The 23,708-nt window shown below is 41.7% G+C and overlaps 1 protein-coding gene across 2 annotated transcripts in view; it reads right to left on the bottom strand.

Annotated features, from left to right (window-relative positions):
- Positions 1-4,707: 4,707 nt before the first annotated feature.
- Positions 4,708-23,708, bottom strand: part of LOC308497781 (neuroendocrine protein 7B2) — a 51,413-nt gene continuing 32,412 nt past the window's right edge. Inside the window, exons 3-6 of one of the 2 annotated variants that reach the window (XM_081048868.1) lie at positions 20,257-20,406; positions 16,039-16,148; positions 9,094-9,147; positions 4,708-5,281 (exon numbers count right to left, since the gene is read on the bottom strand). In XM_081048868.1, coding sequence (XP_080904994.1) covers positions 5,186-5,281; positions 9,094-9,147; positions 16,039-16,148; positions 20,257-20,406 — 410 coding nt within the window. In that variant the 3' untranslated portion in view covers positions 4,708-5,185. Of the gene's footprint in view, positions 5,282-9,093; positions 9,148-16,038; positions 16,152-20,256; positions 20,407-23,708 lie in introns of both variants that reach the window. The other variant, XM_081048867.1, reaches the window with a different exon arrangement.

A 23,708-nucleotide genomic window follows, 5' to 3' on the forward strand; every position in this document is an offset into this window, starting at 1 on the left:
GGCCCATGTGGGACTCAAACTGGCGATCTTGGTGTTATGAGCACCGCACTCCAAACACTGAGCCAACCAGTCGCCCACTGGTGGCTCAGCTCCAAGCTCAAGCCGTTGTTTTCAATCAAGTTGTGGAGAGTGCAGCTCACTGGCCCACGTGGAACTCAAACCGGCAACCTTATTGTTAAAAGCTCATGCTCTAACCAACTGAGCCATCCGGCCGCCCACCCACCTTTCCTTCTTTACACATAATCTAAGATGATAAACCATTTACGGCTTAAAAACGTTCCATAATGTTCATTTATTCAGCAAGCAGCTATTGCCTTTGGCCCTACGCAAGGTGCCAGAATAGAAAGAAAAATGAGACACAGTCCATGGCCTTAAGGAACTTGTAACACAGTAGAGCCACGCAAACACATAATAAGCCAATTAGCATTGGGTAGCAGTGTAGTGCAGGGTTGACAATCAACTGTGGAGTTCAAGTTCCATCTCTGCTATTTACTAGTTGTGGAGTCTTCCTTAAGCAATGTAACTTCTCCGCCTCAATAGCTCCATGTAGTAGGGAGGGAGGATTAAATGAACCACATACACAGAATCTGTTCTGTATATATAGTAACTTTTATTGTTATTATATCTCATTGTTATTATATCTATATTGTTCTTATTATATCTATATTGTTATTATATCTTATTATTATCTTGTATTGTTGTTGCAGGGACTGTACTGAAATATGTGTGAGATCCCACAGGAACACGGAAGTGTGTGGTAAGAGAATCAGGGATAACTGATTTGGGGGAAAGAGTGACTTCTGACCTGACTGTATTTCTGGGTGAAAGTTGCTGAGAAGAGAATCTACCCAATATGTTGGAATTCCTTTTGTCCTGAAACTAAACTTAAATATTGTCATGCAGGGTCTCAGCTCCCGCTCCCCGCATGAGAACACAGGATATGGTGAGGCCAAAAAGGAACACCCACGGAGCCATAGATCGGGGAGTCATACCACTATATTCTCGCTGGCGGCTTAGAGACCCAGGAAGCAAGAGCCGCACGATCCGCAACCTTCCTTCCACTTCTCTGTCAACTAACCAACCAACTCACTAGCTAGCTGCAATCCACTGTCCGCCTCTCTGACAACCAACCAACCAACCCTCCAATGCAGCCATGGCAGTTATATTAGTGGCTAATGGCTAACCGGTAACAGCTGATGGCCAACTATTCACAGCTGATGGCTGTCTACTACCAGAGCCAGCACCTTTCCATGTGAGGCTGAGAGCCTGGAAACGGCTCTCTGGGACTCTGTCCCCACAAATACTCTGACATAATGAGATGGAGGTAGTATTCACACCCAGCACTGAAGCCACCTTGCTTTACAAATAGCTTCCAGATCTCACAGGACCTGGAATTTCTACATGCCCTAAAATTTCAGCATTTCTAGTTTCCTAGTCCCCGTCTCCTATTTCTTCTTGACTAGATTGTAAACTTGAGCAGCCTTTGGCCTGGTCTACACACTGTCACCAGTGATCTTTCTAAAATATGAACTTGATAATGCCCCTTCCCCTTATGAAATCCTCTTGGGACTTATCCTTCAGGATAAAATGCACACACTTTAAAGCGTGGTCCATTTGGCTCTTCATGACATAGTCTCTTCCCCCGTCACCATCCTTACCTCTTAGCCTCCCACTGCATGTTGCCCTTAAAACTATCACCACATTGGACTCATTCATGTACTATTGCCTCACTCTCTCTAGTTTTGCACATGAATCCCTTTGCTTGAAACATTCTGCTTTCCATTCTCCCTCTTTTGAGGGAGAATGGAAAGCCTCCTAAAGAGGCTTTGAAAACCTCTTTAAGACTCAGCTCGGGTGTGACCTTCTGGCTTCCTTTCCTGGTCCACCCACTCTAACTTAGCTGTCCCTCTTCTGGGTCCTCATTACACCTGCACAGATTCCACTGTGATTCCCGTCACCCTATCAGCCTCTCTACTTTGCAGGTTTTTTGGACTCATAAATCATCTGTGTCTCCCCACCCGGCTCAGTCATGACTCATGAAATGTCTGTGAATGAATCACAGAACTTTAGAGAGAATCTTAGCTATCCTCCTACTAGGAGGTGCATGAATGCCTTGTGCAGAAATTGAACCAGTTGCCCAGTGAAAGGGCTACACAAATGCCAGCCTCTTCAGTGTGTTGGGGGAGGGGAAGCCAAAGCAGAGACAAAAAATGAGTGCTATTCTTGCAAGAAGGGCCAATTCCTCTTGCCGATTCTCATGGGGTCTTGGCAAAAGGGTCTAACTAGAGCGGGTCCGTTCTTGAGTGGTCCTTGGAAAGAGGACAGGGGAGAAGGTGTGAGGAGGCACATGTTGGAGCAGCTCCACATGGAGCTGTGTTATACGCAGCTGATAGCAGCTGTGACTGGGAACTAAGCCGGTGTTAACTTCCTAGCCCAATCCTGGAGCTCATGTCAGCTCTCCCAGGGCCTTGGCCTGGCATTCTGCTATGTAAGGGCCAAGGCATTAGGCAGGACTAAGCTTCACCAGCTAGGCTGTGTAGTAGCAAAAAGTGGCTGTGGTACCTGATCATGCCCAATGAGCCCATCCCTCCACCCCCACTTCAGACTGGTGAAATACCCTGGGTGTCTTAGACAATTGTTGGGAGGGGCCCTAAGGAATGAGATTCTGGACCACCTGCCAGGTATGTGCTTGAATGATTATGATTATTAAAAACATCAAATTTTATGGAGTGGTCATGTTGATTGTACAGTGACCAGGAACCCAATATCCCACCAGGGGCGCCTTGTCGTTTGATGCTCTGATGGGTAGTCCTTCCCCCCTTAAATGTTCACTGGCTCCCAGCACCATCACTAGGAAAGGGCTCGAGTTGAGGTTTGGCTAAACAGGATGCAGTTCTTAGGTGTCAGAGAAACGGCAGTATCTATTTTGTGTTGCTTTCCTTTAATTTTGCCATAATGAGGTTACTAGAGTATAGAACTGGGAGTTTTCACAAATATAGAATTAGTGAGGCCCTGAACTGCAGCTGCTACTACATCCTGCTCAATGTAACCCCAGGTCGGCATCCTAAGCCTCTGTCATTCCATTGGACTCTGTAATGTCACCTCTGAAATGTCGTTGTGGGCTTGTCTGAGCCCCATGTATCTGTGCCAAGGCAGTGGCACCTTATGATCACCATGTGATTCGTGGCATACAGAGGATTTCAAATAGAAAGGATTTAATACCAAAAAGTGGTTAACAAGTGACAGAAAAGCCAGGAAGCTACAGGTATTAGTGAAATAACCCAGAGAATAACAATATAGAAGAAGCCATGGTTTCCTTTGGCTGCAGGGACTAGGGGAGGAAGAGACGTGACTGGAGCTTGGGGGTCAGGTTCACCTGGCAGAGCCTGGAGCCTCTGAGAAGATGCAGCTACAGAGAGAAAAAACAAATTACCCTGTTTTCTCCCATTCTCTCACCATCTCCTCTCCCCTCACATTAAACCCAGCCAGAAGTTAGCTGACAGGAGAGCCTGGGAAACCCCACCTGCCATTCCGAGAACAACAGGGAGGGCAAGAATGCATCTGGGGGCAAACAGGACAAACACAGGCACAGTCACCCCACCTCCTCTTGCTTCACCTACCATTTCCTCATGACCTCAACACCTCTTTCTTTAACCATTTTTCTTTTTTTCTGTCCAACAACCTTAGAGATAGCGCTGTTTTTGGTTTTCCTAAGAGAGTTAGAACTGGTCTAAAATGTAACTAAAATGCCTGCAAAATCCAGAATTCATAGAGCCCTCCCGGCTCTATATGTCTCTAGAATGTGAGGGAACTACTTTTTGGAATCAGGAGGCAAAGATGCTTCTGAAATCATGCTATGGGATGTGGAGAAACTGCCTGCAGAAGCCTGCTTGGAAAAATGCCTCCTCCATGAAAAAGGTGCCAATACCTTTCTTGATTTTTATAAGCGATAATAACAGACTCGCATGTTCACTAAATAGGGTCAAGCTATTTCGATTAGACAAGTCACTGACATTTAGACTTAATGTGCACTCATTAAAAGCAAACTCAAGAATGATCATTCTCCCTGGGTGCTTTTTCACTGCTGTCTCCCTTTTATAGCCAAGGAATTTGAGGCCAATGATATCAAAGCCTGAAATTGTTGTCTCTTTTAGAATGGTTATAAAGGGCACGGAAATAATCTCACCAGTGAACCGATTCCTGCCAGCCTTTCACTGAATTGTTTTTCTGACTTGGGAGAACTCTGCTGGAAGAAAATTGCACATTTCTTCAGAAAACAGGCAAGAGAGTGCTCCTATACCAGCCATTCCGAACTTCCAGAATGGTGCTGACTGGTATACTCTGTGCGCACAGAAAGAAAGACCTGAATCGAGACCTGGATTGCATGCTCTGCTGCCTGAAGCCTTAGGGGTCAGTTTGGGTCCCTGATGCACCCCCCAGAGCCCAGCCCTGTGCCTGGCAACATTTACTGAATAAACAAAGTAACTCAAACTCAGAGGACCTTAGTCATGATTACTGAATGTGCCACTTTCAGTTTTCTGTAGAGCTGAGTCTCAGTTCCACCATCTGTAAATTGGGCATAATAATACAGCCCCATTTACTTCATAGGATCATTAAGAACAGATAAGCTCATATGTGTGAGTTTGTTCTAGTAAGCAAAGACACTGTTTTTATCATGCCCTAAATAAATAAAACTTCCCACACCAATGCTTGCATACACGTTTATTAAGACGCAGCCAAGGAAAATGTGTCGGCTCCTCCTCTCGAGCACAGTCTTCTTTATTGGTGTGTGACAACGCCCAGGGCTGGGGGAACAACATCATCAAAATCAAATGCCAGTTTTTACAGACTTGGCCCAAACAGTGCGGCCCAAAGCACCATTCTAAACCACAAGAAATCTGAGGACATGTCATTCTTAGTCTTGCTTTTTACTGTTGTTGACGTATACACTTTTTTTTTTAATATTCACTGCAGATCCGCATTAAAAAAAGAAGCTCGTATTATAATTTAGCAGAAAGCAGAGATATCAGTGTGAAGGACAATGCGATAACAAAATAAAGCTGGTTTTTATCCATATTTGTCTAAATTAGAAACATGCTGCCATTCATGGGGGTTCTAATAACACATGCACATAAGCGAGATGGAGGCCTAACGGGCAGTGTGGTGTCCACCCAGCATCTTCACTTTACTCGGGGTCCTTATCCTCATCTGAAAAATGGGGCACCGACTTCTTCGCAACAACGTTGTCCAGTCTTTGTCCTTGTAGATATGGATTGACACTCTGAAAAAATATGTGTGGTTTAATATTATACCTGAACATTGAATATAGTCATCTCACAAAATAAATGAAAGAGAATCATTGTTGACCTATTAGGTTCATTACAATGTAACAGTGGTACCTACCACCTAACAAAGGATGACTCCAGGATGCTAACCAGAACCTCCATAGGCAGAGAAACGTTGTCTGACTGACAAATGCGTCTAATTATGTCTTTCACACAGCTGTAAAGTTCTTATCGAATGCAATATGCCCCCCCACTTTTCCAGCACAAAGATTCCATGTGAACCATCTAATACACTCTCACTATTAACTTCGATTTGCATGCCCTGTATGAAGGAGAATTGTTGTTTGGTGGCCTTATTTCGGTGGGAGAGAGAATCTGAAGTGCATTAAATTATTTTACAAGAAGAATGTTCTTAAGATGACAGAGCAGGGCCACGTGGAAACTAGCATCTGCAGGCTGGTCACAGAGTCACCCTATTGTTGCATTGATTCTTCCATGCCAGTATTCTACTAAAGAGGATTCATCGAAGCTCTAGCAAATTGAAAAGCTGAAGAAAAAGGAGGAAGTTAGATGGAAGACTCCTTTATTTTTGACTCAAGTCTCCATAGTAGTCTGATATCTCTTTCATCTGTTGGTATTCTGAATGAGTCAAAGTTTTTCCATTCCTTCTCTAATACATATCTTTTTTTTTTATTATTGAGGTTTGGATTTGAACTAGTAATTGCAGCTTTACAACACAGGACTTATTTAGCAAGCAGAAAAATTTCAAAATGTTTTGAAATATCTGTTTATTGAAATAGCCTTCTAGTCACTGAATAAAAATATACAAAAGAAGCTGTAGTTAAAAATGATCAGCAATCCATTGGATACTAAGCCCCAGGAATGAATGGAGGCAGTTCGCAGGTGGGTCTGTCTTGCCCATGGAACATGGTCTGCCCTTTAGAAAGGTGAGCAGACATTCTCCAAAGGAAGAAATGAAAACCTGAATTTAGTTTTCGTAAATGTCCTTCCACATTCTGACAGGTAATGGATCATAAACTGTCCAACTCACCCTGCAAAACTGTCACAAACAAGTGAAGAATTATAAAATATGCAATGTCCTCATAGATCTGAACAATGACAGGTCACAAAAGACAGTGCTTTGATGGGAAGGTATCTTTAAAATATTTAAAATAACTAACATACTTTTTATATCAGGGATTGTCAACTAGAATGGCCTACCCCAGGGAATCACATCAGAATCTTTGAGTAGGTGGAGCAAGTGTGGACTGAAAAAGTATGTTCAATATCATAGATACCATAAATGTTTTGATTGTTGTTTAATAATAATATCTATTCTGAAAATTCTCATATATTAAGAAAGGGCATGAGATGTTCATGTTTATGAAATATGGAATAAACAGTCTATAAACTCTTTGAATAAGATAAATAGTAGATCTCAACTATTAACAAGAGATATCTTAAGAGTTAAAAAGTTTGCAAGGTCATTTAAAGGTGAGTTAACCTTTTACTCATGAAGCAACTAGGAATTCAGTTGGATTTAAGCCAGTATGGAAAGTTACATAAAACCACCTGGGACTCAGCTGTAACTTTGGGGAGAATTCTCTTGGTGAGGGACTTTTATGGGAAATAGTCCTTCTTCCCAGACCCAGAACATGACAACGATTGGAAGGGAGGGGAAGTAAATTAATGAGAAATAAAAGGGGCAGTCAGTTGAATATTTTTGATAAATGTTTACTAGTATTGAATCCTAACTTAAAAGTAATAATAACAATGGTACTCAGTTCTAATTATCCTCTGAAGAACTTGAGGCACTGATATAGTTATCTTCTCCGTTGGGTGAGAGACTGGCTAGGTTACACAACAAACATTAGTCCCATTTCACAACTGGAAGAACCAACCACTGTGATATGATCCTTGTTTTTGATGTTCTCTGGAAACCCACAATAGATGCTAAGCTTCCTTGGAGAAAGCCTTGATTTTTCCCAAAAGGAAGCCCATAATTTCTTTATATTGATTCATGCAAGTGGTCAATGTCTTTAGCTAAGATGGAAACACCATCTGAGGCCTGATGACAGGAGAGGCAAGTTCTGTTTCCCCATAAGTCCTGAGAGGCCCATAGTTTACGGCATGAGCATGGATGTTTGTAGATGCCTGAGAACAGAAAGAACTTAATACCTCTAGGTCAAAGTGACCCTTATTTTCATAGATTCTAAGCCTTTCCTATGCGGAAGAAGTTGAGGCCAAAGTAAAACCTTTATAACATGTGTCCTAGCCAGAATTCTGAGTTTTGGTCATCCTGGTCTCATCACTGAACCTAAATCATGACCCACAGCCATGACTCAAGTCAGGGCAGAAGGAAGGGTGAGCCAGGAAGTAGAGACAATTAAAGCTTAATTCCAAGTTATTCATTTTGGATCCATCATTGGTCTTGTTTGGAAATGTCCTTGTTGTGCCATGGGGAGACATTCAAGCCATCTTATTGGTAAATTATGTGTATTCTGAGCTCCTGGAATAAAATTTCTTGATGTTCTCTCAAAACCACATTACACCCTTAGGATTCTTCCAGCCATACTCTGCCACGTGAAATTGTAATCACCCAAGAAAAACCCCTAATAACCCCGTTTACTCTCCTGAAGAAGATCTGTTTCCAGGCGTCAAAACTGCATCTCACATAGAAAATTGGCTGTGGGTCTTCTGTATTTTGTCCAGTAGCACAGAAGCTGGGAACTCTCTGTTGCTGGAATCTGAGAATGAATGTTGAGTCCAGAACATCCATACCTCTTAAAGCACTCTCTGACTGGATTTGGCAAAACTATTCAGCATTGCCACAATGGCCACTGTCCAGAGTGCCAAATTTTGCCAGGATCCCGGCACTTGCTAGGCTAATCAACAGTCAGTGGCCGTGGGTGTAAGGTTTTGTTTGTATATTTTAACCAAAATGGTTACTATCTGGCAGCATTATGCTATGTAACAGCAGGGTCTTAACTCTTTCTCCATCTGATGAAAAAAAGATGGCCGGTGGCCAGGGGCTTCTGTGTGGGAAGGCAGCCGTGGATTGGCAGGACGGACATTGATCACTTATTAAGTCCCGATGCCTTCAAATGCACTGGAAACCCAAAGCATATTCGACAATCAGCTTTACATGAGGCAACACTGTAGTGGCTAAAAGTGAAGCACCCAGACCAAGGTCTCACCCTGGGCAGCCTTGGGATGGTTAGTAACGAAGCCTGCAGTAAAGTCAGAGGTCAGCAAACAGATATAGTCTGTCTAGTGGGTTTTTATATCAATCCGGCTAGGCCAAGAAAAAAGGTATGTAGGAGGAATAAGGTTCGTTCATTTCATCTTTTGTCCTTATATTCCTTCAAAATTATTGCCTGGAGCCTGCTGCTCATCACTTCCTTGTTCCTATCTTGTGGGTTTATATAACGGATGCAAATGTGTGAGCAGTTACCCCCAGTGGCCTACACACCCTTTGCAGGAAGACCTGTCCTAATGTACTCCCTGCATTTCCCATATCTATGCGAGAGACACAATGCAAATTCCCTGTGTGCAATGGAGGTGATGGAATCACCATACAACTTGGCTTCCCACTAAAAATCACATGTGAAAGCTTGAGAAAGCATCCCAGAAACCAAGGGCGGACTTTCTAGGCATGGCACTCGTCACATGGTACCACTGTTCTGCCCTCCCAGGACTGCATGTGAAAGGATTCTCTATGTTCCAACAACTAAAGGTTCCAGCTAGTCAACTACCCCACTCAGAAGCTTCAGGCATCCCAACAACAACCCAGCCAGCCGTGCATTACCCTCCGCTTTCGTCTCTGTCCTCCCTTCATCTTCTCATAAAGGAGTTTCTTGTTCTAGAACGGGAGAAAAGAAAACAAATGCAGAAGTATGGATCAAATTTGTGAACGTCTATTTTAAAAGCAACACTTGGTGTGTCCCCTGGATATTTACATACACATATTTTGGAAACAAAGCTAGATGAAAGGAATGTCATGTCAGAAAGATGGACCACAAGGGAAAAGCTGGTGGTTGTGCAGCTTTTAATAAAGTTCTCTGCAATGCCCTGAGGCACGTCAGTGTCATCGACAATCATATAAACAGGAAAATACAACATTCTAAAACACAAGAAGCGTTGGAAACCCATCTCCCCACTTTGAACAGCCTTTGTTTAAAACAAACAATTTTATCTCACATTAATTTTGTATCTAACTCCCTCTTTAGGAGCTGCACACAGAAACTGTTCTCCAGAAAAGTGTCTGACTATTAATAACAATCTTCTAGGTAAATAAATGAAACACTCTGACTTCTGCAACCTTTCCTCCTGTGGCTTAAGTCAGTGCACCCAGTCAAGACAATCGGAAAACCATTTGGTCTATAACATTTTTAATAGAGTGAACCTTTTAAAAACTGCCAAAAAACTTCTTGGCAGAAGGAAAGTTATGTTGGGGGAAAGAACGGGATCTGTTACCACAGTTTGTATAAGTGTTTCCACATATTGCTGTATTTCAAACACATCATGGACTTAAATGAGCTCTAGAATATCAGACACATGCTCAACAGATTTCCCTTCTATTGGGATTATAAAAGACAGACACTTAACCTGGAGGCAGAATGGGAGAAAGGGAACTGGGCGGGGGGGGAGGCTTTACTTGTGTTGTGTTTTTATTTGATTTTTAATCAGAAGCGAAATAATGTATAAAATGGTGATTCATCTTACTCTAAATAAAAATACCTTGACATTGATTAAAAAAAAAAAGGGAGACGACAGAGTGTTGGTAAGGAACAAGTTTATACAACACTGGTATCCTCTGAGATGTCTGGATAGAGCAATTTTTTTTTAATGGTAGATTTAGAAATGCAAATGCCAAATGCCAAGAATGAGCTTCATCATTTTCACGTTCATTAAAATCTACCTCACCCACAATTTACAGTGCATATCTCTTGCCCAACCTCAACTATGTGGAGAGGCTGTGCCAGGGAGGGAAGCAGCCTCCACTGCCAAAAGGCCGGTACTGGTCACAGCCCCGCTCTCATGCTCACTAGGGGAACTGATCAATTTAATATCTCTTGAAATGTTGCCATTTGCGACCACATAGATGGACCTTGAGGGTATTATGCTAAGTGAAATAAAGTCAGACGAAGGAAGACAAATGCCACATGATTTCATTCACATGTGGAATAAAACAAAACAAAACAAACTAACAAACAACAAAACAAACTCATAGAGGCAGACAACCGATTGGTGGTTACCAGAGAGGCAAGGGGGTGGATGGAGGGCAAAATGGGTAAAGGGGGTCAACTGGCTGGTCATAGGTGAAAACTAGACTTTCGGTACGCTACAGTGTATACAATGTTGAATTATGTCGTTCACATGAAACTTATATAATGTTCTAAACCAATGCTACCTCAATTAGCAAAATGTACATCTATATCAGAAGAGAGAAAATGGGGATGTGTAGATTATTCACTTGAGGACAGAGGATATCGCCGTGAGGCTCATTCCTGTGGTCTGTAGATGCCTTTCTGGAATGTAACAATTCCTGATGCACAGAGAGTGTCCGGGGAGTTCATGCCAGAGCTGGGGCAGGGGGCTGGGGAAAGGGCACGCAGAAAGAAGCTGCTTCATGTGCACCTCCACATTCAGCTGCCTGAGCAGGAGGGAGTGTGCGGAGGCACCTGAGAGTTCGTACCGTTGTGTAGGACAGCCAACCAGCCATGACAGAGTTCCACTGTGCCACCAGGATCATTTTAGTTACTCTCCTTTTGAACGCTGTGGGGCCGATTATATCCATAAGAGCCTTCATTCTAAAGGAAATGCAGAAGGTCTGGCAAGTCTTCCTGTCAAGGATGGTCCCTGTGTTTCCCTAAGAGCTAGGATTAGGATTAGCAGGTAGATGCTATCCCACCCTTGCATGAAAGTGGCCAGGGTATTCCAGATTAGCCCTGCTTTATATGGATTTAAAGGCAAGGATTGGCAGGCATAGTGCAGGTAAAAGAAGTATACAAAACGAATGAGAAGAAACCAGGCCCCTCTCCTGACACCCGTTCCTTGTTGATGGGTGAGGAGGGAGCAGTGGGGAGCCTGTTTCCCATGTGAGTAGCAGGTTCGAGTTCATAAAAAGGGCTTTCCATTGTGCCATCAAGATTTTGGACAACTGCCCAGATGTTGGTTTCAAATTCCATTCCTAAATGGAACCAGGGAGGCTTCTTGGAGAAATGTCTGTTTGCAGGACTAAGGCAGGGGAAGCAGAAGGATGAATGAAGTTGGAATATCTAATTGAGCCACAAAGTTAAGGCAGTGCTCAGAAAGTGATGGGACATGTCAAAAAGAAAGAAAAGCCAGCTTGCAGAGACTCCCACTGGCTAAACCTAGGACATTTTGAACAGCAAAATAAATAATACCAGGTATCAACAAATCCATACCGATGTCACACAGATAAACACAATTTAGTATATGCGCTGTTGAAGCGAGCACAATACACACAATTTAAATAAATAAATACAGCAAGCAGGGGAAACTCTTGCTTAGGGCAGAATGCCGACCAATAAATGCATAAAGACTACTAGAGTAAGAAAATCACCATTAAAATGACCATAGCTATAATTGATTCTGGCGAGTATCATCAATGGATACTAAAACTGTTGGTTAAAATTTTAACACGGACAGAGCATTTAGACAGTCTCAAAGTATCTCCCTGCAGATCAATTATTAATTTCAAAAGCAAAAATGGTAATTTTACCCTGGAGAAAACTGGCAGACATGACTTTAACCACGTCGCCAGCAATTCTGGGACCAACTGGCACTGCGTGCCTCCTGATACGCAACGCTAAGAACATATCAGAAAAGTGTCACTCAAGTCTAATCGCATAGAAACATGAGACAAGCGCCAACTGCAGAGCACTGGATCCTTCAGACATGTTGAGGTCAGGAAACGCGAAGAAAAGCAGAGACAGGGTTCCTGTCTCTTCTTTTTCACCTGGCTCAGGCTCTCACCATGACCCACGGCTTCCGTTTCAGGAAGAGCCTCTACCTGCCCAAGGTGCTGATGAAAAGATGTGATATGCACTTAGAAGGGAGAAATATTGGCTTTCAAGACAACTTTTTCCTGTAACACTCAGAGATGAACATGTGAAGGAAGGAGGTGACTGACATCTAGTAGCCACCCTTTGGTCACAGCCACTCAGTGCTGTGCGTTATACATTGTCTCAAAGGTAACCAGGCCTGGATAGGACTCAATAGGACTGCTGGACAGGACACATTCTGAGCGATGAGCCATGAAGAGATAGGAATTTCTCCAGTTTTTAAAGAACTCCTGGAGTCAGATGGTCTGGTTCAAATCCCACCTCTGGCAATCATCAGCTCTGCTGTGTTGGGCAGCCTATTCAACTCTCTAAGCCTGTATTGTCTCATCTGTAAAAGGAGAGTGATAGGGGTGGCAGATTGAATGAGATAATTCATGTGAAGTATTTAGCATAGTGTCTGGTACATAGTATGTGCTCAATAAATATGACTATCTATTAATGCATTATAAAATACAATTACTGCTCATCTTTATATTGCCTTCACCTAACACAGGCCTGAAAGACATAAGATGTGCATTTAATAAATGTGTCTTGATGAATTAACAGAGATACAAATGTAGGAAACAAGGCAGACACTGATATTTATATGTGAATCTGCTAAAGAAAGACCCAGCTCAGCTTCAGCTAATGTCAAAAACAGGGAAAGATTATTAGCAAATAAGGAATCAGGGTCTTACATGCAGTTTCATGTGAAAGATAATCTCTTTGTTAACTTAAAGGATGGTTGAGCTTAAGACAAGCTTGAGGCCATCATTCTATATAAATACTGAGGAAGACTTATGGACCCCAGCTTAGAAAAGCAAGACATACTCAGTTCACACTTCCATGTGAAGCTCAAGCAAACCATATTTTACTGCTAGGTGGTAATGAGAAAATAAATGAAGGAAACTTAAGTTGAAACAAACCCATAATTATAGATAGTAAAAGGTGTGCAAACATTGGTTCTTGGTCCCTGATGCTGTAATAGTACGCCCCTTTTACATTCAGTCCTACTCTTGAGCTCTGACACAGATAAAGAAGGGGAATGACTGGGAAAACAAATCAGTATTCAGAGAACGAAGAGAACGAAGGATGGTAGTTGGCCTCCTACTGGAGTGCTGAGAGTGAGTGGAACTTCGTGAGAGAAATCTTTCAAGCTTTTCAAGAAGAGGCAAGGAAAGTTGGCAAGAGAGAAGTTTCCATCTCTCCTGCTTCCCCAGTTGGGAACTCTGCCCTCACTCAAACTGTTCTCAGCCTCCCTCTTGCTTTCTTTAGCTCTTGTCTAGCCAACCAGTTACGCAGGTACCTTCTCCCCTTAGACCTGCATGCTGGCCTTTTTAGCACCTTCGACTTCCTCAGTGGCTGTTGTGCAACTGGCCATGCGAGTTCTCAGTCCTGGATCTTCTTCTACACTTCCCTTCCATCTTTCCTACTGCAGTACTTGCACCTGGGGCTCATGGTGTAGCTAGAACATGAAGCTGAACAGTGCTAAGTCGGGTTTTCTTTTCATGCAGTTCTTCTCAAGCAGAAGACTAAGCAATTTGAGAACCAGTGCTCTGTCTTGATGACCATTGCCTGTTGAGTACCGAGCATAGTGCCTGAAACGAAGCGAGCTCCATGTCTTCTGTTTGGTGTTTGTTGAACCTGCCCCTTGCTTCTGTCAGGCAATACTTCGCCCGCCTCTGTGCTCCTCCCCAGTGCTCCTGCGTGATCTCCTACCCTCTCCTCCCTCTCTCCACTCCCTCCTTTCTCTCCCACCTCCCTCTCCTCTTCCTGCCTTTCTTTTTAAGATTCCTTCGGAGGAAAAGTTCATACCATCCACTTCATATAAACCTGACATCTCTTCTTTCCTCCTTGTGCTATATTTATGCCATATACCAATTCTAGTCAGTTCTCCGGCCTCCTCCAGAGTGTCTTAGATTCTCATAATGTTGGTGAGATCCACTTGAATTCACTATGTCCACAGACTTCATAACTGGAATTACTTCCCGTATTTTTTCCTGCCTTTAGTTCCTTCTCTATTACACCACCAGAATAACTTCTTTTATAGGAGCCTTTCATAATTTCAGACTCTTATCCAAGCACCTACAGATGTCTGCCTATTTAATTCAACATGTTCAAACTCTACTAGTAGGCTTCAAAACAGCTCCACAAGCCAATTCTCCTGAACAGTACTGCTTGTGAAAAAGAAGAGAAATAGAATAATGCACAGTAGAGGAAGCAAATTCACTTAAGGGGTGTCGTTGCTTTGCTGTTTTAAGACAGGAAATGTGTGCACGTTGGGAGTTGCATGTCAGTCAACTCAGTGCAATGTTAAAGCAAGATGATGAAAAACTGAAAATGGTCATTAGTGAGGCAGGACAGCGCTTTCTTTCCACAACAGTGTAAAAGGAAGGGAGAGAACTCAGTGCTGAGACTACAATATTCCCAGTAAAGTAGGAAGCAAGGTCAGCTGCCAGTAATGAGCTGGGAAGGGATCGATAGCTTTAGAAGGGCTTAGGCAGTTAGGCATATCTGCTCATTCACTCATTCCACAGATATATTAACTACCTACTGATATGTGAATTAACACACAGAAAGATTTCTCTTTCCAAGAGTGTACTTTTCCACTTTCCTCACATGGCTTTAGCATTTGGTTACATAGGCCCAACCACAGGGACCTACACACATCCTCATTCAAATGTGATCTTATTTGACTCATTGTTCCAGCCTGTTAAGATCATCTTGAATCCCAGCTCTGTCACTCAGTGCTATCGCTTCCAACTTTGTGTCATCCTTTGAGAATCTGCTAAGTACATGTCCTAAGTTTTTTATTACAAACATTTATAAAAATGTGGACCTGCAGGACACCATGTGAAATCTCTCTCCCTATTGACACGGACTCTTGAATAAGCTCCCTTTTGGTGTTGTTCTCTTGCCTGGGATATGTCTCTCCACTTTTTCCAATAGGAGATCATGAAAGATCTCATCAAATGTTTTGCTGAAGTCCAAATGGACCATGCTCACTTCATTTCCCTCACAAGCTGACAAGTAAGGGAATAATGCTGGCAAGTGGAATACAATTAGTCTGACAAAATGTGTTTTTAGCAAACCTGTGCCATGCTTTCTCTTTCCAAGTGCTTAGAAAGAATTTCCTTAACTGGCAATTATAGATTCTTGCCTGGTATTGACAGCAAGCTCACTGCTACACATTTTGGAATTTGTCTTCTCTTTCTACAACACAGAATTACATGCATCTGTTTCTAAGCTTCTGGCATTGTTTTTCCTTAGTTCTGCAGAGGTCATCTCCCTCAGTCTAGAGATAACATCTGCAAATTTTCTCAGTATCCTTTCATTTTAAAAAAAGTCACATACTTCTATAAGAGCTGTGTGAAACACTAGTGAGACTTTAGGATGTGTTACGACCCAGATTGGAGTAGAAGTCTCTGGAGACTATAACTGATGAGATCGGTTCAGGTCATCGACTCTTCAGATGGGCAGGTATATTGTACCCTAGACATACGATCGTGGTCTGGAATGGTAATTACACAAAGTTCCTTTCAACCGGAGATTTCTGAAAAATCAGTCTTCATAATTCTTTCTTCTCTCTCCCCACCCATATTGCTCATCTCTGCCATTTCTGCCATCAGTACACTTCAGAGCACCAGAGTATAAAATCTACTGGTAACCAAGATTGGACTTACCCACTTGCCCAAGCCTGGGTAGTCATGTTCTGGATCATAAAGGTGCTGGTGCAGCTGGAATTCTCGACTGAACTCTGCTGTGTCAGGGGTGTTTTCGAGACATCCATCATCTACTGCAAACAGCAAAAGGTTATTGAGGAACGGCCAAGGCACTTATCATTATTCTAAGAGTTAATTTATTAAAGACAACTAGACACCCAAAGGTCAGATTCTATTCACATCAGTCATTTTCCCTATGGGATTTGTTCATCTCAAACTTTTACTCTTTCTCCTACCTGTGACTGGTTGGCTGAGACTGGTTGGCTACCTACCAAACCCACTTCCTTTTCTCCCTCTGCACACAGCCAATTTCCCAGCCTTGCTTTGCAATCAGGTGATATTATATGCCTGAGTTTGGGCCAATGGGGTGTGGGCAGAAGTGATGTATTCCACTTCCAGGCCTGGCCCATAAAAACCTCCTATATGATCCTCATTCCCTGCTTACCCACCCCACCACCCCAGCCTCATTGTTCTTCTTGCCACCAGGGCAACTGTGGATGTCAAGTGCAAAGATGAAAGATGGCAGCCAGAGTTCCTGAACCTTTCATCCTCACCACACCCTCACCTACCTCTGGCAGGACTTCATACAAGTGAGAAACTCCTACTGTGTTAAGACACGATAATTTTTTATCTGTTATAACAAGTATTTCCTTAACTAATATACCTCCATTCCACATGACTCACTTTGTTTTCTCTTGGGTGAGCTCTTTAGAAATAATTTCAGCTTCTTGGAAAAAATACATTATACAAGAACAACAGCAATCACTAGACAATACTTGATGCTGTGTGTTACAGTGATAACAGGGTAAACTTTGAAGGCAAGTAGACCAGAACTCACGTTTCAAATCCTGGCTCATAAGTGATAGATGGGTTTCATGCCTTGCAAAGGTTAACTTAGTCTCTCTAAGTCCATTTACTCCTCCACAAGGTGGGAATAATCACATATCTACCTTATAGGGCTGCGATGAGAAATAGACATGATCATATACAGAGCATCTGGCACATAATAGGTTTGCTATAGGTTTGCTTTAGTTCTCTTCCCACTGTCTGTTTTAAAGGACAGTTTGTACTATTACTGCTCTTTGAAATAAAACATGTCTTCCATTCAAAGCCAAGGAAGGTTATCCCTCTTGGCAGATGCTGTCATCTATGCCCTACCATTACTAGACATGATGCTCTGAAAATGAGTCATTTTTTTGCTGTCTCGAATGTGCTTTAGACAACAGCTTTAAAAGTGGGAAGGTCAGGGGCAGCTGGATGGCTCAGTTAGAGCGTGAGCTCTTAACAACAAGGTTGCCAGTTCAATTCCCGCATGGGATGGTGGGCTGCGCCCCCTGCAACTAAAAACTGAAAATGGTGACTGGACTTGGAGCTGAGCTGCACCCTCCACAACTAGATTGAAGGACAACCACTTGACTTGGAGCTGACGGGCCCTGGAGAAACATACTGTTCCCCAATATTCCCCATTAAAAATTAAAAAAAAAAAAGGCGGGGGAGATCAGACAAGGAATGGAGAATTTTGTGCAGGGCTAGGGGGAAGAAAGAATCTCTTTTCAAAGGGATAAGGGAGCATCAAAGTCCATGCTAAAAGGGGTCTAATACAATCAGCCAAGTAGTTTAGTCTCTTGAGACTGCTCTGAGGCCTTCCAGCAGCTTAGGCATTCAGTTTCTTGGCTCTTAGCAGCATGAAGTTCATGGGGAAGTTACTGGCATTCTGAACAAGTCCCTAATGTGGCTCTACTGTGGCTCCCCACTTTTTACTGAACTATTTATCTAACTTTTTCATCCACAGCAATTAAGATGTAGGAAAGGGAGAGCAAATCATGAGAGTTCTGGCAGTCTCCATATGGTAGCTTTACAAGCTTTTCATAATTGCTTCTCTGAGAGGTAGAGATAAAAGCCCTGCTCCGGGAATCAAAGGTATCTTAGGTTTGAAAAATGTGCCCTGGAATTCACATCCTTTCCCCGAGGATGGACTCTCTGAGTTCCGATGCTCTATCCAGGGTGAGTGGGCCATGATTCAGAGGAAAACATGGCATAGGAGGGGAAATTAAGATTTTGTTCTTAGATTGCTCCACTGTGGTATCATGATTCTCAGTGAGGGTACCTGAAGTAATTTCTTACAAATAATGGCCACATCTACCAAGTGATTTCCTGTTTAGAATGCAAATTATGGTCAAACAAAGACTGAGAAACATGTTAGCTTTATGGAAAGATAGTAAAGGAAATGGCAGATCGTCTGTGACAAGAAAGGGTCTGGGAGTTGGGTTTCTATCCAACTCTATCAGCCCACCTGTCTCAGAGCTCCTAAGTGCTTCATTACATAGATTGGTATCTGTCTTTTGGGGGGATAAGCCAGAGCTACATTGTATGTGTTTTACAGGCACTGACTATGTCCTCATTTCACAGATGAAGAGGCAGAGGCCCAGGGAAGTAAAGTGACTACTGATTGTGGTGAAGCCTAGAACTCAGCTCTCTTGGTTCCAAGTCTGATTCTCTTTCCATTCTCCTGCAACAGTGGTTCTCAGACTTGAGTATGCACCAGAACCATGTGGAAGGCAGATTAAAATACAGATTGCTGGGTCCTACTCGCAGAGTTTCTGATTCAATAGGTCTAGGGTAGGGGCTCAAAGTTTGCATTCCCAACAAGTTTCTAGGTAATGCTGATGTGGCTGGTCCCTGAAATGACACTTTCTGAACCACTGCACTATATTATATCTAATCCGTTTAATCAAATCCTCGTGCAGGCTGTTGGTCTCCAGACTCTGAATTGGTCTTTCTTCCTACCCACCCAATGCTCTCCAAGCAAGTAAAGTGTGGCTGAAGGGATTGGCTCCATGCAGTAACTCAGGCTTTCCTGTAGCCCAGGGCCAGCATCCCCACATTGGCTTGTTCCATCTCAGGATGGAGGCTCTGTGCCCCATGAAACACAGACACCTCACCCTAAATAAAATGAGAAGTATCTCTCAGAGACAGTCACTTCCAGAGAGAGCCTGCACTTTGTTTAAGAAAAGCTGAGGGGCCAATGCTGTCAAAATTTTCAGAGCAAGGCAATTTGTCATGGCAGCTGAGTGCAGACCTGAATCAGATGGACCTGAGTTTGAGTCTTGGCTCAGCTACTTGCTGAGCCAATAAGATAACACAGATAACCTTAGGCATGTCACTTTCTAAGCTCTAGTTTCCATCTCTGTAAAGTAAGGATCATAAGTACCAGCTATTATTATTATTATTATTATTATTATTATTATTAGGCTACGGGGAAAGATTACTCTGGTGCTAAAAGTTAGCAAGGGCCCAAGGAGAGAGATGCATTATTTGCTAGTGGCAAAGCTAAGTATAATCAGGATGCCATGTAATGATCCTTATTCTGTGCTGGGTACTGTGCCAAGTCCTTAACATGGATAATTTATTTTCCACAACTACCACTTTGCAAATGTGGAAACTGAGGTGCAAAGTGGTTAATTAACGTGTTTAAGGTCACATATCTTGAACTTGGTTTTAATTCAAGTAGTCCGAATCAAGGGCCACTATTCTTAGCCACTCAGGTAAGCAGCTCAAAGCCCAACGTAAGTGTGGCCCACTCACCATTCAGTCTCTTTGGCGTTAGGGAGTAGGAAAGTGGAAAGGATACACAAGGAGCGAGGTAAGTTTCCACCTTCTACTTTAGCCAACTTCTTACCCTCACTCTCATGCCACCTCCCGGCCTCCAGACAAATATTTCAGGGTAGATGTTAACTGGTTAAGACAGTTGAAATGTTGAGTGTCAAGGGAAGTAAGGAAAACAAATGGGCATGGGTAATCCACAAACCAAATAATCAGTACCAAAGACTCTAAAAATAGGCAGTTGTGGCAAAGGAGAGGCCAAAAAAAACAAAAACAAAACAACCCTCCCTTTTTATATATAGAATAGCAAGTGCAGAAAAGACCATCAATTCCCGAAGAGGGAGAGAGACAGAAGGTCAAGCCTTGGCAAGGGAGTCTGAAGTGCGTGCATCTGAATGCCAGAACGCACCAAGGATTCTAGAATAAATTACCCTTGCCAATCTACTTACAAACACATAGGGGCTCATCGGACTAGAAATACTATTTCTAGTCCAAATATTTGTGGCTGATGTTCAAATGTTTAATTCCCTCCGAAAGCCTCTAGCATCCTCAAGAACCCAAGGGCATGTGCGTTACCTGTTTTCCCAACTGGACAAGGGTTTGGAGGGTCTGGGTAACCCTGATCCTCACTGAAGTCCTTGGGAATGTTGTCACCAGTCAGCTCTGCCACGATGTTGGGGATGTTCCCAAAAGGACCCAAGTGCTGCAGGCCTTCATGAGCTCCACCTGCCAGAGAATCACAAGTAGTTCATGTCAGTGCAACTCATGTCAACTAATATTTATTCCGGCATTCTGTGCTCTATGCTGTGGGAAAGAAAAAGAATCAAACAATTCCCTGTATTCTTTAATTACTCGTGTATCATTTCCATCCAAAGCACATTATATACATGCTATCATAAAAATGTCAATACAGCATTATGGGAGCATAGAAAAGGGAGAGTTTCGTTTGGTTGATATAGGATGGGGAGGGTTTCTTGGACCAGTGAGAACTTGAGTGGTACTGATACAAATGGGTAGGGCTTTGGAAGCTGGGCATGGAGCTTGGGGGCTGGGAGAGGGAGAGGTGGGGAAGAGAAAGGGAGGCAACTGGCATCCAGGTATGAGAACAGGCTGACTGACAACATATAAACTAAAAAAAGGTACGTGCAAGTCACTATCTTCCTGCCATTCTAGATTAATCACTTAAAATTTGGTATATTTACTTCAATCTTCTCTCCTCTGCATATCTTTTTATATATAAATGTTCATTTATTTTTCACTTAAAACATAAGCCACAATGTGGCTGCATGGTCTCCATCCCCATAATTACAAATGGCTATGTAGTTTTCTATTCAGTGGTTCTATCATGGCATATTAATCATTGCCCTATATGGGAAATTTAATGTTTCCCAATTTACTCTTAGGCATTTGATTTTTTCCATGTTTTGGTTTAATTCTCCTCTGGATGGATTTCCATAAGTCAAATTACTGGGTCAAAGGCTACAAATATTTTTATGGCCCTTTATATTATACTGCCACACTGTTCTCCAGAAAGGAGCTACCAGTTTATAAAGTATCGTCAACAAAATATGAGAATGCCACTTTTACAACATCCTTACCAGCACTGGGTTTTATAAAAATAATTTTTGTTTTCCTTGATAATTTAAAAGGCTTTCAGAAAAATTACTGTTTTATTTTGAATGTCCTTGATTACCAGGTCAGTCAAATATTTTTTCATGTATTTACTTACTAGTTTTAATTTCTTTCTTGTGAGTTGTCTGTTTATGCTCTTGGAATTTTTATGTTTCTATTATAAATTTGTGTGCACATTTTCATAATAAAGATATCAGGTCTTTGGATGTCATAGTTCCGGCAAATATTTTCCCATGTTTTCTGACTCTGATTTCTGGATATTATTATAATATTTTGTTAACATAAGTTTTTAATATTTATGTAGTCAGATTTATTGCTGTTATTCTCCTTTGTAATTTCTTCTCATCCTTCTAAGCTTACAAAATTGTTGTCCCTTCAGAAGTACTACCAAATATTTGGATATTTCTTTTAGTTTTCCTATTTTTTAAAATTAACTCTTTAATCCATATGCTCTGTTTTAGTGCATATAAAAATAGGTAACCAATTATCCCACCAGAATTTGTTAAGTAGTTCTATATTTCCCCACTTCATTCCTTCAACAAATGTTTAAGTGGCCCATACATATCAAAACCTGCTCTGAGTATCAAGGCATAGCAGTAAGAACAACTTACACTGTGTAACTTGCTCTACTTATCTATACAAATGCACATCACTTTCTGCACTCTTTCTTTTCTTGTACCCTTAATATCCTACAAGGTACAGGAAGCTTACTTTTCCAGCAGTAGAGCAGACCATTTCTTGGAATGAATTCCTGTTCACTAACTTTACTGGGACACAGAGGCTCCACACTCTCAGCTCCCTTAACGCACAATCACCCTGTACATGAAACTATACACAAAGGGCCAAATCAAAATCAAAAGGTGTGCATGAAATTAGAACTAAAATCAGGCTACAATAACTCCATACTTGCACCTCCACGAGAAGGATGGTCTTGCCAATCGGTCATATTATTCAAGTCCCGCAGCTGGATAAGACTCCCTTTAATGTATTCAGTAAATCATGTTAATATATTCAGTAAAATCATGGCTAGATCTTAGAGTCCTTGGAATCATATTGTCTCTTCGAAGTGACTTTGTGCCACTCTGTCTTAATTTATTATGTATGGTTGAAGTTTATCCTTTAAAGGATAATCTTACCTACTTTAATTCCCATTTCCTCTAACCCCCAAATATAGACAGTACCAAGTGGCTGGGTTCTTTTGTTTACATTTATATTGTTATACTTCTCTGCTTTGTGATGGGTATGAGTAGCCTGCAAAATTTCTGCATTTAAAAAAAGGTATTTTTGTAAATTTTCCAAGTGAATATTTAAAATGGGATGTATTTTTATATAGTCCATAAATGTCTAAATATAACCAATTATTCAACATTCTTAATTATATTAGTTTATGTCTTTATTCATATATTGTTTAAATTATCATAATCTGATGACTATAGTTAAAGTATACCAACATCTATCAATAAGTATCTACCAAAATACACTTATCTACCAATAATTGTCTGTCAATCTCTTTTATTTCTTACTGTTTTCACTTTAGCATGTTGATGCTATGCTAGTTGGCATGTCCCAGAGTATAAATTCTTCATTTTGATTGTGTTATTAATGCATTAAGTAAAAACTGATAAATTGTATTTTGTTCCAGATGTCTTCTGTTGGCACTACACTCTCATTCTGATGTTTTGTGTTTGGTAAATCTTTGACCATCTTTTTATTTTTAACTTTTCTGTATCTTTCTGATGGTTTGCCCAATTCATACTGTGGTGGCTGCTTTCAGAGACATTCTGGAGATTCATATTTATTATCCCACGTTAACCCAAGACCTGCAAAAGGTAAAAGAGACAGATCAGTACGTGTGGTATTGATATATTTGAAGCTTTGTACAGTCTTGGCAAAATAACCACCCCTGTGCTTGCTATAGGGCACGCTCTCTGGTGTGTCAATACATGCCTCAACTTTTGAAAGCACCCTAGTCTTAAGTGCCAGGAATTATCCAACTTGGCTCAAAGGAGAATGCATGTCTTAATGCTCCATTAGTAATTAATGAAGGAAGCAAACACAGTTTCCTTTATGGAAGGCCTGCCAAGGCTCTGTTTACCTCTATGCACCAGTGCCATTAAAATGAATGCAGCACTTGTTAGGAAGCAACAGATGTTTAGCACCAGGCAGATACATTATAACATAGGCTCTTTAAAAACTACATTTTATGACATCAAATCAAGAAACACTCACTGAGGTAGGAACTGTGGGAGACATGTAGAAGCAACAAATACTATCCTTGGCTCTCCAGGAGGTTGAATTTTTTAGACAAGGAAAACAACCATGTATAGAAAATAATTTGATAATTATAATGAATTGATAAGTTCATTATCAATTATATATCAGAAAATGACATAGTT

Source organism: Rhinolophus hipposideros, assembly GCF_964194185.1.
Source record: "Rhinolophus hipposideros genome assembly, chromosome: 5".
In the NCBI taxonomy this organism is placed as follows: domain Eukaryota; kingdom Metazoa; phylum Chordata; class Mammalia; order Chiroptera; family Rhinolophidae; genus Rhinolophus; species Rhinolophus hipposideros.